This window comes from Zootoca vivipara, chromosome 3 (genome assembly GCF_965207765.1).
Source record: "Zootoca vivipara chromosome 3, rZooViv2.hap1.1, whole genome shotgun sequence".
Taxonomy (NCBI): domain Eukaryota; kingdom Metazoa; phylum Chordata; class Lepidosauria; order Squamata; family Lacertidae; genus Zootoca; species Zootoca vivipara.
This window is the reverse complement of record NC_142586.1, coordinates 76,087,681-76,105,274: the sequence shown is the minus strand read 5'-3', so window position 1 is coordinate 76,105,274 and position 17,594 is coordinate 76,087,681. Positions and strand designations below refer to the sequence as shown.

The 17,594-nt window shown below is 42.5% G+C and overlaps 1 protein-coding gene across 13 annotated transcripts in view; it reads left to right on the top strand.

The window, feature by feature from the left end:
- Positions 1–17,594, top strand: part of RGS7 (regulator of G protein signaling 7) — a 136,980-nt gene that overhangs the window by 99,391 nt on the left and 19,995 nt on the right. For all 13 annotated transcript variants that reach the window (XM_088666471.1, XM_035108371.3, XM_035108367.3 and 10 more), the window contains 5 exons: positions 5,617–5,723; positions 7,168–7,219; positions 14,308–14,372; positions 16,572–16,648; positions 16,751–16,832. In XM_088666471.1, coding sequence (XP_088522597.1) covers positions 5,617–5,723; positions 7,168–7,219; positions 14,308–14,372; positions 16,572–16,648; positions 16,751–16,832 — 383 coding nt within the window. The remainder of the gene's footprint in view (positions 1–5,616; positions 5,724–7,167; positions 7,220–14,307; positions 14,373–16,571; positions 16,649–16,750; positions 16,833–17,594) is intronic.

Genomic DNA, 17,594 nt, shown 5'->3' with positions numbered 1-17,594 from the left:
CATGCCCTCTTGAACCCAAAATGGATAAAAAGGGCACATTGTCTGTGAGCCCTAGGATTCAGCAATAATAATGGAGAACACTAGTTTGATAAGGCAGAAGTAAGGGTCAAGAACAGTAACCTTGCTGTGCATAGGCACACTTCCCTCTGAACTCCAGGAACTCCCAGTTCTCTGTTCTAGTTCTGCCTTATAACAACCAAATTCCACATACACCCTATCAACTGAACAACCCTCAATAAAGAGTATGTCTGCCGTAAACCTGAACTAAAAAAGGTAAAGGGACCCCTGACAGTTAAGTCCAGTCGTGAACGACTCTGGGGTTGCGGTGCTCATCTCGCTTTACTGGCCGAGGGAGCCAACGTTTTCCAGACTTTCCCCCCGGGTCATGTGGCCTACATGACTAAGCCGCTTCTGGCGAAACCAGAGCAGCGCAAGGAAATGCCGTTTACCTCCTCCGCTGGGGCATTACCTATTTATCTACTTGCACTCTGACGTGCTTTCAAACTGCTAGGTTGGCAGGAGCTGGGACCAAACAACAGGAGCTCACCCCGTCGTGGGGACTCAAACCACTGACCTACTGATCGGCAAGCTCTAGGCTCTGTGGTTTACACCACAGTGCCACCCGTGTCCCTGAACTAAAGTTTTGTGAGAAATCCCCTAAGCATAGCTGCCAAGTTTTCCCTTTTCTCACGAGGAAGCCTATTCAGCATAAGGGAAAATCCCTTTAAAAAAGGGATAACTTGGCAGCTATGCCCCTAAGCCAGCCATCCTAGCTGCCAATGAAAACTCCACACGCAGTTCCTATGATGTCAGTGTTTCCAGCTGTGATTCCACTCAGCTAGATTAGCTGTGTGGTGGTTTGAGGGAATAGTGAAAACAGAAACACAAGTTTGGTATTGATTTGTCTTCTACAGGCATATTTATGAGTGTTCTTCTAGAGGACCATGGCTTTTAGTAATGGATTATTCTGGTTGTTTCCTTCAAAACACTTTCCAACCCTGCCACTCTTCTCCTTCCATTTTCTTAAATCCCCCCCCCCCCCGCCATGCCTTTTATTGGTGTGTTTGTCCACAGGCACATTTTCTGCAAAATCTCACAGATGAAATATGCATGATTTGCTGATGCTGGGGTGGATTCTGGCAAGCCACTTTAGTGGCCTCATGAATAATGGTTGTCCATTGCAAGACAGAAGTGGGAACTAAAAATGCACAAAGCAGATATTCCAGATTGGGGGGGGGTGGGGAACCCCATCAAAGCCAGCCACAGAATACACAGCCAGTCAAACTAATAAAAGCCACATATATCTACATGTTGCAATCATACCAGAGGATATTTGTGCCATTTGATAGATGAGAAACACTGAGGAGTAGCTTCCAGTAAAGTGGTTAAACACATAGGTGTGTGGAGGACAACTCATTAGAGTGTGTACCCAGGGTTTTAATTTGTTTATTTCAATGAAAGAAGGTAGGAGGGTGGACAACAACACAAACAAATACGGACAAGGAAGAAGTAAAAGCTTACAGAACAATCACAAGAAGAGTGGTCAAGGAGCCAAAACAGGATATTTTTTCCTGCAGAGAAAAAAACTTGTGGGCCAAGCAGACCAGAAACAGGCAGAAGCAGGCAGCACCAAAAGCAGGATGGCTCCTCCTCTGCCTTGCTTGTGTGCCACAAAAGCAGTCCCTCGTCCTCACAGATCTCTCTTCACAAAAGGTGACCTGCAGAGCTAAGATAGAGCCATGAGAACCATTGTATTTTAATATTTTGTTGGAAGCCGCCCAGAGTGGCTGGGGAAACCCAGCCAGATGGACGGGGTATAAATATATTATTACTATTATTAATATTATTAGATAGAGACAGGTGCAGGCAGAAGAAAAAAGCTGTAATGGACCTGAAGCTTTTGCCTGCGGAGGAAGAGTTCCTGCTCCTTCCTTACTACCACTGCTGGAACCAATAATCCCACTTCTGCTTCTAGAGACAGGCAGGGCAGAAGCTACAGATGCATTTTTAGAAAAAAAATCCAGCCTTTTACTTCTTCCTGTGTCTGTCTCTGTCTGTTATCTTTGATCCCACCATACATGCAGCTCATGTAATGTGATGGATTCCCGCCCCCTTTTCTCTGTGAAAGATACTTTGAGCCTAAACATGACTGAGCAGAAGATGTATACAGAACTGGATCGATGCCAACAAATGCTTTTTCAACCAGCAAGTAAACGACACCTTCTCTTGCCAACGGCCATATCTCAGACCCATCTTTCCTGACTCGTACAACAACCTCCTTATGAATTTCAATCCTCCTTAAATGCTAAGGAAGCAAATTTATGCAGAAAAAGTAGAGCTTGAGAAGCCAAGGGGGAAATGTTTCATTGTCCTATGCTAAAAAAAATCTGAGTTATGTCTCAGTAATGGGAACCACTACCATCCTTGTGCAGTAAAGGTAAATAAATGCCCAATAATCTCACTCGCTTGGATTGTTGGAAGTACACATTAATGAAACATCTGCTCCAATTTGTCCCTGGCAAATTGAAAGCTTCTATTCATGAAATGCAAACCAAAGAAATTTCTGACATGTAGCTTTCAGCAGCTATAGTTACTATGAAGCAAATGCTATATTTATATTTTGGAAGTGGAAGCTATATTTATATTTCTAAAAATCATTATTTAGAATATGTTCCATTATGCTCAGAATATCATTCTGGAATGGCAATTGTAGATTGCTATTCAAGTATTTATTATCTGAATTTCAGTATGAAAAGTGTCTGTCCTATCTCCAGTTCCAGGTGTTCTTTATGTAATTTGTTAGTAGGAAATAATATATTAAAATGACCTTCCAGCCTCATATTAGTTCCCCTTCCCAAATGAGTGGTGTGTATGCTATTCTGCAAAAACAAGTGGGATGCCTGTGGTATATTAGTATAGTAACTGGTTGCTTGCACTGCTTTGTAGTTTATGTACATTGCTTTGGATGCATGCATAGAAAAGCAAGTAATAAATACTTTAAATAAATGACTAATCAATGATAGGGTGTCCATAACAAGATTCACAAGGGGGTGGAATGAGCCACAGAGAGTTTAGGTGATAGTTAACTAAGTTTTACTCAGAGTTAGACCCATTGAAATCAATAAACATGATGGAGTTAGGTTAATTAATTTCAGTAGGTCTGTTTTTGTTGTTTAGTCATTTAGTCGTGTCCGACTCTTTGTGACCCTATGGACCAGAGCACACCAGGCACTCCTGCCTTCCACTCAGGCCCGTCCTAGCCATAGAGGCTAGTGGCACGCAGAACCATGGCGGTGGGCGCTGGAGGGCGCTGGAAGGGCGCCAAGTGAGCGCAGGGTTCCGGTGATCTGGCCAGGACTGTGCTCCTTCTCCGAGAACTCTGTGCTGCGCCTCCTTCTTGTTTCCCCAGCGCTGGGTTCCGCTCAGTCGAGCTTTGCCACCAGCGCACGCACAGCACCCAAGCAGCGCTGGGAAAACGAGAAGGAGGCGCAGCGCGGAGTCCTCGGAGGTGGCCTCCCGCTGCTGCTGCGGTCCGCTTGGCACTCCCGGGCCCTTGGAGAGGCGCTGGAGGGGGGCGCTGGAGGGACCTAGCGCCAGGGCGCTGGGTGGGCTTAAGACGGCCCTGCTTCCACTGCCTCCCTCAGTTTGGTCAAACTCATGTTGGTAGCTTCGAGAACACTGTCCAACTATCTCGTCCTCTGTCGTCCCCTTCTCCTTGTGCCCTCCATCTTTCCCAACATCAGGGTCTTTTCCATGGAGTCTTCTCTTCTCATGAGGTGGCCAAAGTATTGGAGCCTCAGCTTCAGGATCTGTCCTTCCAGTGAGCACTCAGAGCTGAATTCCTTCAGAATGGATAGGTTTGATCTTCTTGCAGTCCATCGGACTCTCAAGAGTCTCCTCCAGCACCATAATTCAAAAGCATCAATTCTTCAGCAATCAACCTTCTTTATGGTCCAGCTCTCACTTTAACTATACAGACCTTTGTTGGCAAGGTGATGTCTCTGCTATGCTGTCTAGGTTTGTCATTGCTTTTCTCCCAAGAAGCAGGGGTCTTTTAATTTCGTGACTGCTGTCACCATCTGCAGTGATCATGGAACCCAAGAAAGTAAAATCTCTCACTGCCTCCATTTCTTCCCCTTCTATTTGCCAGGAGGTGATGGGACCAGTGGCTTTTTTTGGTTTTTTTGATGTTGAGCTTCATACCATATACTGCGCTCTCCTCTTTCACCCTCATTAAAAGGTTCTTTAATTCCTCCTCACTTTCTGCCATCAAGGTTGTGTCATCAGCATATCTGAGGTTGTTGATATTTCTTCCGGCAATCTTAATTCCGGCTTGGGATTCATCCAGTCCAGCCTTTCGCATGATGAATTCTGCATATAAGTTAAATAAGCAGGGAGACAATATACAGCCTTGTCGTACTCCTTTCCCAATTTTGAACCAATCAGTAATTCCGTATCCAGTTCTAACTGTAGCTTCTTGTCCCACATAGAGATTTCTCAGGAGACAGATGAAGTAATCAGGCACTCCCATTTCTTTAAGAGCTTGCCATAGTTTGCTGTGGTCGGCACAGTCAAATGCTTTTGCATAGTCTACTCTACATCAGTAGATCTACTCTGAGTAAATCTCAGTTGAATACCACTCAATGCCTGCATATTTGTTCTGAGGGGATATGGCTCTTTGGGGGTCCTTCCTGTGGGGCGCTGGACACTGTGAGGAGAGTTTTGATGAGGTGGGTGCAGCTTAGAAGTAGACTGAAGAAGAGGTCAGATTGTTATCATTTGTTTGCCTTGATAAATTGTGAAATCTCTTGATCAAGGATCCCTTACAACACAGACATGGGTAGCAAAGGTCTTTGCCAGGAGCTATGTAGAACCCATACTTTTAAGAGAGTTAAAATAAAAAGATATAAAAGATGGGTACAGGTGGATATGAATAATATAAATAATATGAAGTTACACAAAATGCAAAACCTGCTGAGATTTCAAGATCACTGGGCCATATGTTGGATTGCTTTGCTTGTGTATGGAGGAACATCTTAGTTTGAATATCTGTCTATTATCTATCTATCTATCTATCTATCTATCTATCTATCTATCTATCTATCATCTATATTTTGGTAGTGGCTGTAAGCAGGCATTGCATTAGCAGCTTAAGGATATTCAGTTCTACCAACTTTTATTATTCTTAACTCAAAATAAGGTGGTAGCCTTACTCATTGCTCTTTTTCTGGGGGGGGGGACGACACAGGGGTACACATACCCCAAACATTTTGTGAATCTACATTTGGCATCATTAAGGGGCAGTATTTCAATATGAGAAGGAAAATGAGAGTACCCCTAAACATTTTTTAAATAAAAAAAGCACTGGCCTTGCCCTTTTCTTTTCTGATAATTGGACGTATGCTGCCTTAATGAGGTCCCATGTTAAGAAATAAGAGTGCATAATTTCATCTTTTCTTCCTCTCTCTGATTTATATATATATTGCCAGTCTAAATTGTCACCAGCTGGTGAAAATTCTCTCCGAAGAATAAATGTTCAAACACTTCACCATGAAGTGTTTTGTTTTTGTTCTTTTAAAAAACCATGTTAATTGTTTTTGTTTCCCTCTGGCACAGTGGAAGCTCTTCATTTGGGAACATTAATGGCAGCCCATGGTTATTTCTTTCCTATCTCAGACCATGTTTTAACACTGAAAGATGATGGCACCTTTTACCGGTTCCAAGTAAGTATTCCTGCTTTATTTCATTGACTTTACATGTAATAGCAAGGGATTTCTTCATTGTCAATACAGCAGACTCCTGTTTATGATGTGGTCCAGTATCAGCAGCAGCTGCTGAAAGGGCATCTCTCCCCCAGCCACATACATAAAACACATGTGTTTGTGCGGGGTGGGGGTGGGGAGAAAGGTGCCCTGATATAGTTAGTAGCCATCTGAAAACACATCCCAAAGGAATAGTGCACAGACAGGTCCACATTCAATTGCTGGCTGTGTTATGTGCAGAGCTTTGTTAGAAAAGCAATAATTGGAGTAAAAAAATTCCTTCCAGCAGCACCTTAAAGACCAACTAAGTTTTTATTTTGGCATGCACACAAAAGCTCATACCAAAATAAAAACTTAGTTGGTCTTTAAGGTGCTGCTGGAAGGAATTTTTTTATTTTGTTTCGACTACGTCAGACCAACACGGCTACCTACCTGTAAATAATTGGAGTAGTTTAAGAAGGTGGCCAAAGGAAGAGGAGGGATAATTTATGGATACTTAGGAGAAGGGCAATAGCTCAGTGATAAAGTATTTGCTCTGCATGTAGCCAGTCCTTGGTTCAGTGCTTCACATCTCCAGATAGGGATGCGAACACCCACCATCTGATTCAGAATGTATTTAGGCAATAGGAGAGGATATATTATTTAGCTATTATCCTTCCTTGCTCATATGAGTGAGATCAGCAGAGTACCATCCGTTGCAGCTTTAAACTTGAAAGCTAAGGCAAGACTGATTTAACCTTCTAGAAACAATAATCCAGGATGCTTTAAGGCAGACTGGATTTTCCTGGTATGACCCCCTTCTGTCCCCCTCACTAAAAATATTAACCACACATACATTGCTTTGTGAAGAAGTAAAAGTAGTATTTACTTACATAATCTAGGTCTTAAAGCTGCAGTTAAATAGCAAAATGAAGGCAGGTTTATAACTTCTATCTAAGTTACAAAAGTACAAGAGATTCTGAGTGGCCCAAGGCAGAGGTATAGGCCAGTTCCTAGCTAGTCACTGCAAAGATGCTCTGAAGCAATCCATTGTATACAGGAAAACTGCAGCAGCCTATAGAGAAGATGGTCTGTGCTACTTCCAGCAAGTCATGTTATGCTGCTGTAAATTGGCACCAGACCTGCATTGGTTTCTCCTGCAAAGAAGAAGTGGTGAGTGTTTTCAGAAAAAATATAGATAATTGCCCAACCTTATAAGAAACACTTGATTCTATGCACAAAGTTATAACAACATTATTTGGAGTATCAATTTTTATTTGCTGTATGGCATTTAAATATGTTTAATTGATAATGATAGCCGCTCCCCAGACAGTTAATTTTAGAAGTCAAGGGAAATGTAGTATGCATGTTTGTGTTTTGTCAGACATAAATTCCTACATTTTTCCATTTTTGTTTTATTTTGCAGACACCCTATTTTTGGCCATCCAATTGTTGGGAGCCGGAAAACACAGATTATGGTCAGTGTGGATCTCTCTTCTCTTTCACTCCGGAGTCTTGCATTGTATGGATGAAAGTCTCATAATTGTCTTTTGCATTTAATCCGTCTTTTTCACTAAACCACTCCTGGCTTTACTTTTCAAACCCAGGTCAAGAACTGCTAATGCTGAGCTCAAGATTGGCTTTGGTTTACAAAGTTTACTAAGGCAGAGGTCAAATCTGCACACAACATGGGAATACAAAAATAGCAGTATTTTTTGCCACTTTGTAAATGTGCTGACTCAGAAATTAATTGAAAGGCAGGGTTGGCACCAGATGTAGGCATTGTTCGGCACCACCCAAGGCCCACTCCCCAGAAAGGGTCCCACTGCTAACCCCTAGATCAGCCTGCTGCTTTTGCTCCTCCTCTGTCTTGCTGTTGCCGCCTGGTCACTGTTCAGCTATCCTGAGCACACGAGCAGCAACAAGAGAGAGGAGGAGATGAAGCTGCATTTTCCATTTGCCTTCTGCTCTCCCTTTAGATTGTTGTACGGTTTTGCCCCGGACCGAGATTGATTAGTGAACTGACAGTGGTGGTAACAGGAAGGAGGAGGTGGACCCACTCAAAGCATCTTGGCCAAGGGTCCTCTGAAGCCCAAAGCTTCACTGGTAGTGAATTTGACATTTGTGTTTGGTTGAAACAACAGCTAGCGGTCAACTTAAGAATGCCCAGAGCGGAGAACTAATTCATACTAGGTCACAGAGATGTGAATCTGTGCATGACCATCATCCCATGGCCACATTCGCTAATATCTTTCTAACATATATTAGGTGTAAACAGGCATAGGCAAACTCCGGCCCTCCAGATGTTTGGGACTACAATTCCCATCATCCCTGACTACTGGTCCTGTTAGCTAAGGATGATGGGAAAAGTAGTCCCAAACATCTGGAGGGCCGGAGTTTGCCTATGCCTGGTGTAAAATGTTACTTAGATGTACTTTTATTTCAATCTCTGCCCCATAAACAAAGCATGGGGGATCATTAGGTGACCTCTTGTAGTATTCTTGTGAAAGACAGCAAGAGTTTGAGAAGTTCACTGTGAAGTGGTCCATTAACATTTCTCTTTGACATAAGGTTACTTTCCTTTTTGATATTTATGCCATGTATTATGCATGCAGAGCTTAAAATTAAACTTAACATTAAATTTGAAACACATTCAACACATTTCAAAATGAAGCACCTTCATTCCTCAAAATAAATATATAAATGTAAATAGGCACTGTCAAGAAAACAACCCTGGCTATGGACATTTATTGCGTTGTACTGCGCCCAGTCTATTATTGTGTTGGATTGTTGCCCCATCGTTCTTTCCTGCTTCGCTTAAAATTTTCTGGACTATATACATGGCATGAAAGGAGCAAGTGGTTTTGGTTATAGTCTTAAAATTAATACTGCAGAATTGACAAAGTGTGTGCATAGTGACTGAGTGGAAATTTGAAAGATAGATGGAATCAACTTTTTAAATAAAGAAGTTTGGCTTTGGCGCATTTAAAAATGATATGTTCACCAGGTTGTCAACATTATTTTTGGACGTTAGAAGTTCGTGCTTGCCTATGACCTGGGAGCTTAAATTTAAGGGGTTATTGAAATTATTCTGTGCCTATCTCAGGTTCGCACAGCTCAGTTGTGAAATGCAAAGTCCTGGGACTGAAGCTCAGCTAAACAAATAGTTTTTCATTCCAAAGCAGGAATAGAAAACTTATGGCCCTCAATAAGTTGTTGAACTCAAAGTCTCATCAGCTGTGTGAGCATAGTCAACAGTGAGGACTGGTGGAAGGTGTAGCTTAGCGATATCTAGAGGCCCACATGTTGCCTATCCCTGCCGTAAAGCTAATGTCGTATTAGTAGTTTTGTGCCAGATCACCTTTTCAGAAGGCAGATTATCTCATAGCTTCAGCAGCAGATGCAGTCCAACCGAGGCACCATCTGCACTATTTAAAGCAGTGTCGTACCAATCATGGCTTTTCTGAAATAATCCGAGGAACTGTAGTTTGTTAAGAGTGCTGAGTGTTGTTAGGAGACCTCCGTTTACCTCACAGAGTTGCAATTCCCAGAGTGGTTTCACAATCAATACCTCTTCCCGGGGACTTAAGAGAATGGCAGCTCTGTGAGGTGAAGAGGGGTGGTGGTGGTCCCTCCTAACAACATTCACGAGAGTGTGCAATGCACCAATGTGCAGACTCAAAACATACCACCTGGTCCCTGAAGAAAGTTAGCTTTTCAGACTACGCAGTTTACACTCATTCTATATCTGCCCCTGTTTGCCACCGCGAGGGTACCAGTTTATTATAGGTCTTGTTCCTGTGCTTTTAACAATAGCAGTTGACTCCCCCCCCCCATCACTTTATCTCTATGTCAGGAAAAACTTCACCTGCTAAATTCCCAGAGGAGTAGTTGGTCTCTTTCAATAGAGAGTCTCATGACCTTAAAGGCCAATTCATGTATGAGCTTCCATGAACTACCACAGTCCCTTTATTTAATAGCTGAAGTGGATTGTAGTTCACAGAGACTTAGGTCATAACAAATCTTCTAAATTCTTGCATAGTTTTAAGTTTGAATGTCTTATAGAATGATGCAATCTGGTTATTTGTTGTGTGTGGGAAAGAATAGCTTGTGTCTTTAGAGAGGAATTCATAACACTAGGATAGAATTTCCTTGCCTTTCCAGAATTCATCCCCAAAGCACATGTTTCAGAATAATTTCAGAATAATCCTACTTAAAATGCAAGGAACAATTCTCACCAAGTATTCAAACTGCTGTAGTAACACTTTTGCTATCGTGGTTTATATACTTGGTGAGAAGTACTATTTTAAACATTCCCCCAAAGAAGCATTATCCCAAGATGCATCAGGCTTGTGTTAAGCCCCCCCCACCCCGCTCTCCGCCTCCAAGCAGCTAGAGTTTGGTTTTGGTTTTCTTCTGGCTAGTGATTTTCTGGTCAGTAACCATGTTAGAACATTGAGAAGGTGAAACAGTGGTATTGAATATCAACACTGTGCACACATTTGCATGAGGACTTGGTTTTCAAAGTGAGAGGTATAGTGTTTGGCTGCTGGTTTAGGCATAAACACAAATACGGTAACTGTAACCAGGAGGAGATATAGTCTGAGAACACAATGTACATTTGAAGCTGCCTTGGTGTTTTGTTTTAATAATGAGAAATATAAATATATTAAATGAAATAAATGACATTTTAAACGCTTGTCAGATAGACAAAAAGTTAGGAGTTATTTCCCCATTTACTTTTTAAAAATAACAATATTATTATTTAAAATATTTTAGGCTGCTTTTCTTGGCAAAAGCAAAACAAAAATACAAACAGCGCAAAGTGTAAAAAGTACAAACTTTAAAACTTAAAAGCTACTTAAAACTTCAAAAGTCGGTGTTGTTTAAGTGCAGTTTAGCTCTGTTGCAACAACTGACTCAGCTTCTTATATATATCTGTGGGTTACCTACTAAAAAAATAGTATGTAATGTATAATTAGTCCACTTGCTTGTTTCTTGTTTGAAACCTCATAATTATCTGGTCTCTCCTGACCAAAAACAAAAACATATGGGATTCCCAGTGAGTTTGAAGGTACAATTAAGCTGCTGACAGAGGAGGAGTGGGGAACCTTAAACATTTCCAAGTAAAAACTTGAAAAGGGACTGTTATATTGCAGCAAATTTATAATCTGCTGCTAGGAAAGGAAGGGCCAAGAATCTCCCTTGCATATGGTCATGTGGAGGGATTCCCCTTAACAGAGAAATTTACAATCCACTGCAACATAACCCTGTGTGATCATTTTGATGGGGTGCTCCAATGTAGCATGTACATTAGCCATGCAGGAGGAATCTAGAGTACACAGAGCAGCTGCTGCATGTATGGGCACCTTCAAAGCAATCTACCATGCATGGAAGGAAATAGGGGGATCCTGCTTGTCCACTGGATGCTGTTAAATGAGCTAACCCAGTTGACTTGTGCAAAAAGGGGCCAGATCCGGATCAGCCAAATGTGCCTCCACTTGTTTATGTCCAGCTATTGCTATCACTCCGGCATCCATCCATTCCTCAGGGTAGAAAGAAATGTGTACCTGCACACCACACCTTGGGGCCATGCATTACTTATTTAAATTCCCAAATAAATTATTATCACAAAGAAAACGATGACATTTGCATTGGCTCTCTCTTTCCACTGAACACACACAGACGTTCTGTGGGCGCAGTCCTTTGATGCAGCCCATATGTGCTGGCTGCTTTTCAAAATTAAAACATCATCTGGCACTTAAGGAGAATCCATTTATTTTTATTCCAGTGAGCACGGAATCCCCCTTGAGGGTTTTGAATGAGGTTTTGAGAATAAGGGACATGCCATTCTGCTTCCACCAAAATCAAAGGAAGCGGATTCTGCTTGCGATCTGGATAACATTTTGATTTTGAAAACCTATAAACACAACGGGGGTGTATCAGAGGACCGCAGTGGCATGAGAACATGAGAAGAGTTCTGAATGGTCAGGCCAAAGACTCGTCCAGTCCAGTAGCCTTTTCTCACAAATCCCTACAGGAAACCGACAAACAGAGCAGGAATACGAATGCCTAATAATAAAAATAATGATAATAATTGTATGCCGCCCATCTGACTGGGTTGCCCCAGCCACCCGGGGCGGCTTTCCCCACTTGTGATTCCCAACAACTGGAATATGGCCTTCATCACTGCAGGTAGCGTGTGCTGAAAGGAAACGAGAAGGCAAATATTACCACTCTGATATTATTCTTTTCCCTGGTACTTAAATCAGTGCTTTTTCTGGTGGTACATGCTGGTACACAGTACCGGCACCTCGCCCCAAATCAGAACCCCATGCCTCCTTCCCAAAGCCTAGGAAGAAGAGTTTGGATTTGATATCCCGCTCTATCACTACCCGAAGGAGTCTCAAAGCGGCTAACATTCTCCTTTCCCTTCCTCCCCCACAACAAACACTCTGTGAGGTGAGTGGGGCTGAGAGACTTCAAAGAAGTGTGACTAGCCCAAGGTCACCCAACAGCTGCATGTGGAGGAGCAGAGACATGAACCCAGATTACAAGACTACCGCTCTTAACCAGTACACCACACTGGCAAAACTGTTCATCTCAGTGCCATCAACTCTCTTAACTATATGGCCTGTAACCAAATATAGAACAACCCCCTACACCAGCTTCAGGAGGGAAGTGTGGTACTGTGGCACGTTCTGAGAGCCCTCCTGCCTCCTTCCCCAAACCGGGCAAGTGCTTCCGAGCTTAGGGAAGGAGGCAGGAGGGATGGAGGATTCTGTAAGAGCCTCGTGCTTCCTTTCCAAAGCCCAGGAAGCTGAACGCAGAGCAACAGAAAGGCAAATTCATGTGCAGAAAAGAGGCAGGGAGGGCGATTTGGGACAACCCCCCTTTTTTCTGTCCCAGGTTCTGTTCATCTTGCAAAGGCATGAGATGCTCCTAACAGACTCAAGGGCAGCTTCAAAGGGCACAGGGGGACATCTTGGTGCCCATTTGGGGGAGATCAGCAGGAGGCCTGCACAGAACGTCCTCAAAAGGATACCTTGTTGCTTCTACCCACAAGTGCCTTTTGGCAGGTGCCCACCCACCCTCTGTGCCAAATGGCACCTTCCTTGGCTGGACTGCTCCGACTGCCAAGAAGAAGTCTTTTTGCTCCTCTTGTGAAATCTCTCCACAGTTAAAACCCCACTCAAGGCGGCATACAGCAGGGAAATATTTGTGTCATGTTCATAAAGGTAAAGGGACCCCTGACCATTAGGTCCAGTCGTGACCGACTCTGGGGTTGCGGCACTCATATCACATTATTGGCTGAGGGAGCTGGCGTACAGCTTCCAGGTCATGTGGCCAGCATGACAAAGCCACTTCTGGCGAACCAGAGCAGCACACGGAAATGCCGTTTACCTTCCTGCTGTAGCGGTACCTATTTAACTACTTTGACGTGCTTTCGAACTGCTAGATTGGCAGGAGCTGGGACCGAGCAATAGGAGCTCACCCCGTCGTGTGGGGATTCGAACTGCCGACCTTCTGATCGGCAAGCCCTAGGCTCAGTGGTTTAACCCACAGCACCACCCACGTCCCTGTCATGTTCATAGTAAGATCTGAAAAGAGGCCCTACATATGCAGCTGCTTAGAGGTTAGACATCCACGATCTCACTCCCTGCTTCACATGCCCATTTAACTTCTGAAAGGGGCTATGGTCTGGATAACACATGGATCAATATATTTTGAATGCTTTGACCCTGTCTAAAGGTCAGTTGGCACTTTTACATTCACTGGTGTATATCCCAAACAGAGAACTGTGAAACGGATGGACTCTTTTATTCATTTAGAGGCCATTTGGAGAAATTTGTGACACCAAAAGGATGTGCTCTGAAGGGTTGCGGGCTGGAGACTAACACCTGCAAAGACTTGCATTTATTATGCTATCACAAGGAATTCATTATTTCTTGCACTTACAATGAAGGTGGCTAAGGTGTGGGAAATGTGTTAGCTTTTCTCTCTCCCTTACAGATATGGTGCTCCAACATAATTAATAACTCTACAGTGTCAATCCAGGCCACGGTCCATAGTTTTCATTGTTTAGGAGAGGGGCATTTTCTCTTGATTAAATGGCAGAAAGCAAAGTAAATAAAAATAATAAAAATTCTAAAAACTTCTCAATCACTTACTTTCATCATAATCATGCACAGCCGTAGAAATCACTGAATCATTACTTTTGACACCCACTATATCTACATACATATAAAAACCATTCTGAAAATACTTTTAAAAAGCGTTTTAAAAAATTACATTGACTTTTCCATAAGGCTCACCATCGTCATCTAGTGTCACATTGTATATTGCACTTCAAACACACTTAAAACATTTTATTTGTAGCTGTATAGTTGAGTCCTTAGTGAAAAATAGCCCTGTTTGGATAAACCCTAACCTTTGAAACTGAAACATAGGATGGAGACACAATGCTCGGGAACCTCTGGTTGAATGGAAAGCATATTAAGCCTTTAGATCTTGATGTCTGGGGTTTTAGATAGCAAGAAATGATTGATTATTTTTTGTGTTCCAGCGGTTTACCTCTGCAAGCGAACAATGCAAAACAAAGCACGGCTTGAGCTAGCAGACTATGAAGCAGTAAGTACCTGAGGCCTTTCCTGGAACTGTCAGATAAATGAGACTCTGAAACTTGGTAGTGTGTGCAGGGAGCAAGACAATACAGCACTGTTATTGTTCTTAATTTTTTTACCCGCTCCTAAAAAATACAGGTTCAGGAACTGTAACCCACATACAGGTACTTCAGTGATACTTTAGTGTTTCGAAAATCCTGCAGAGAACTGCAAAATCTGCAGCATTACATTAGAGATAGGAGTGTGGCAAAAACACAGATGATTTAATTTGAGCTTCCACAGAGTTGTTATAGTCTAGGTCTCTTAGAGGCTGCAAGTTCAGCAATAAACAAGGCTTTCAGTTGTACATGCAGTAGATCCCCAAGCTGGTCTGTGTTGATCCTGAATCAAAAAGCTGCATCACAAGACAGAATTAGGTTCATTTAAAGTATCATTTAAGGTGGAGGGTGAATTGGTTTGTAAGTACAGAGGTTGGAAAGCCAATGTACACGTTGGCTTAATGCCAACCTGTATGTGAGCTGGGGGTGAAAAATGCACCTTACTTCAAACAGTACATAATTGTGTTTTTTCAATGTAAATATTCACTATTCATATTTTTATAAAATTATATTCATCATATAAATATAATTTTTTTAAGTATCCTCACTACAGACAGTATTTTTTTTTACTATTCAGCACAGCTAAATACTAAAAGGACCCTTTCTTAGTACAGCGGAACCTCGGTTTTCGAACGTAATCCGTTCCGGAAGAACGTTTGACTTACAAAACGTTTGAAAACCGAAAATCAAAGGGCTGTCGGCAATTTCAATTTGGGGGGGGGGGAGAGAAATGAGCCTCAGAAGCTGTTCGAGTTCCAAAAAACGTTTAAAAAATGGAAACATTCACTTCTGGGTTTTTGTTGTTTGGCTTCTGAAACATTCGGCAGCCAAGACATTTGAAAACCAAGGTTCCACTGTGAGAGCAACTACACTTCCAGCTAGATCAGGCATCCCCAAACTCCGGCCCTCCAGATGTTTTGGACTACAATTCCCACCATCCCTGACCACTGGGATCATGGGAGTTGTAGGCCAAAACATCTGGAGGGCCGCAGTTTGGGGATGCCTGGGCTAGATTTTCAACACCATTTCATAGACAGGTTCCTTTTAGTTAGCCCCAATATGAAAGCTCCCAGGAGGCTTGCAGCACAATCCTATGCACGTTTTACTCAGAAGTAAGCCCCATCATGTTAAGTAGTGCTTACTTCCCAGTAAGTGTGTGTAGGATTGCTGCTAACATGTACAGGCCCAATTCTACTTTCAGCTCCAGGAGAAGAGCCTGCTTGTAGCTACAGTGCTGTATCCTGAACATCTCAGGTTCACCTTCTGCACTACACTTTAAATTTTACAAGTTCCCCCAGCAGTTGTGCCTGGATCTAAACATGTAAGGCTCATTTATCTACAATTTACTTCTGTAAAAGGACAGAAGTGCAGAGTCTTTCTTGGAAATAGATCAGCATATGAATTTCAACATTTATTTATGTTACAATTTTTAGATATGGGGGAAAGCCACCTAGAAACTTGTCTTGTGACCCAGCTCTCCATTTGTTAGCATGGAGGTTGCAGTGTACATTGAGAGCTTTCCCATCCAGTTCTGTGGAAGTGAAAGGTCTGGGCTGCAAAGCAATGCCAGGGGAATGGAGGACACAAGAGTCTCTGGATATTGCATCTTGCCCCATTAACAAGAAATCCTGTAAAACAGGCATCCCCAAACTGCGGCCCTCCAGATGTTTTGGCCTACAACTCCCACGATCCCTCGCTAAGAGGACCAGTGGTCAGGGATGATGGGAATTGTAGTCCAAAACATCTGGAGGGCCGGAGTTTGGGGATGCCTACTGTAAAATCAGAGGGGAATTTGGATGTTTCGGATGTGTAATTAAACAAGGAAGAAACCCGCTCAGATAAATTTATCTTAGGAACATTTCATGCTCCCCAAGGATCTCTCCCCAGGATCTTTCTCCAACAATCATTACAAGAGGCATCTAAAAAGAATTGCAGCCACCCACCACCGCCAGTATATCCAGCAGCTTGCGCACAACACAGCAGGAACTCACAGAGTGACAATGTCTCAGCTAGAGCCGGCTGCCCTGTGGAACAGTCCACCTGAAAAGCCGATAGAAAGTCTTTAAAGGGCTACCCAAGGAACTTGCTAATATGTGGTATGTTTTCAGGAGAGCTTGGCCAGGTTACAGCGAGCATTTGCACGGAAATGGGAGTTTATTTTTATGCAAGCAGAAGCACAAGCAAAGTGAGTTCCACTGACGTTTTGTTGCTGGATTTGTCGCCCACCATCTTAAGAGGTATTTCAATTTACATTCTTTGTGTTACATATCTACCTCACCATCAACAGAGTGGACAAGAAAAGGGACAAGATAGAGAGGAAAATCCTCGATAGCCAAGAGAGAGCATTTTGGGATGTACACCGGCCAGTGGTATGTAAACAAATGGATCCTTGTAAGGTGGAGCATCAGCATCTATCTAGGATTTGGAGGAATATTGTTTTCTTTTTTTATTTGTTTTTTCCTGACTTTGCAAGGCTAGTTCAGACATTATACTTTTTGCTCAGCGAGCTGCTTGATCTACTCTCTTCTTATGCACAAACATGGCATGCTGTTGGGGAGCTGTGAGGTCTCACTTTCCAGTTGGTAAGAACTGGGGGAAAATATGTCCCTGCGATCATAGTTGGTTCTTTAGGTCATGAATTACAATGTCCTGTTTTACTCTTTAAATTTCCTCACAGTTGGGGCCAGCAAAATAAAAATAAAAATTGTAGCATCTAAAGAAGCCAGGAATCTATCAGTTTCCAGTATAAAAATTACACTTTCACTTTTGTGGATATGTGATGTCACATTTAGGTCAGGAAAACAATATTTGTGGAAATTGTCAGGGATGTTTTTCACTCCCCTGTTCCCAACTCAAATTTAGACTATTTCCACACTGCCTTTTACCAAGGAACAATGGCCATTTACAGAGGGACTTTATATCTTCATGGATATATGGTTAAATGACTGTGCTTGTAAACATTTAACTTTTTGTAACTTTTTGTTTTATAAAAAAATCTCCATGTCATTGAATATTTGGGTGAGAAGAATTTGTTTTGGGTATATTAAGAGAAGTACTTGAAGCAGGAAGCCGCCACAGGTGGTGAGTGTAGTTTATGGGAGCATCAGAACAGAGCAGTATTTTCTGAGCTT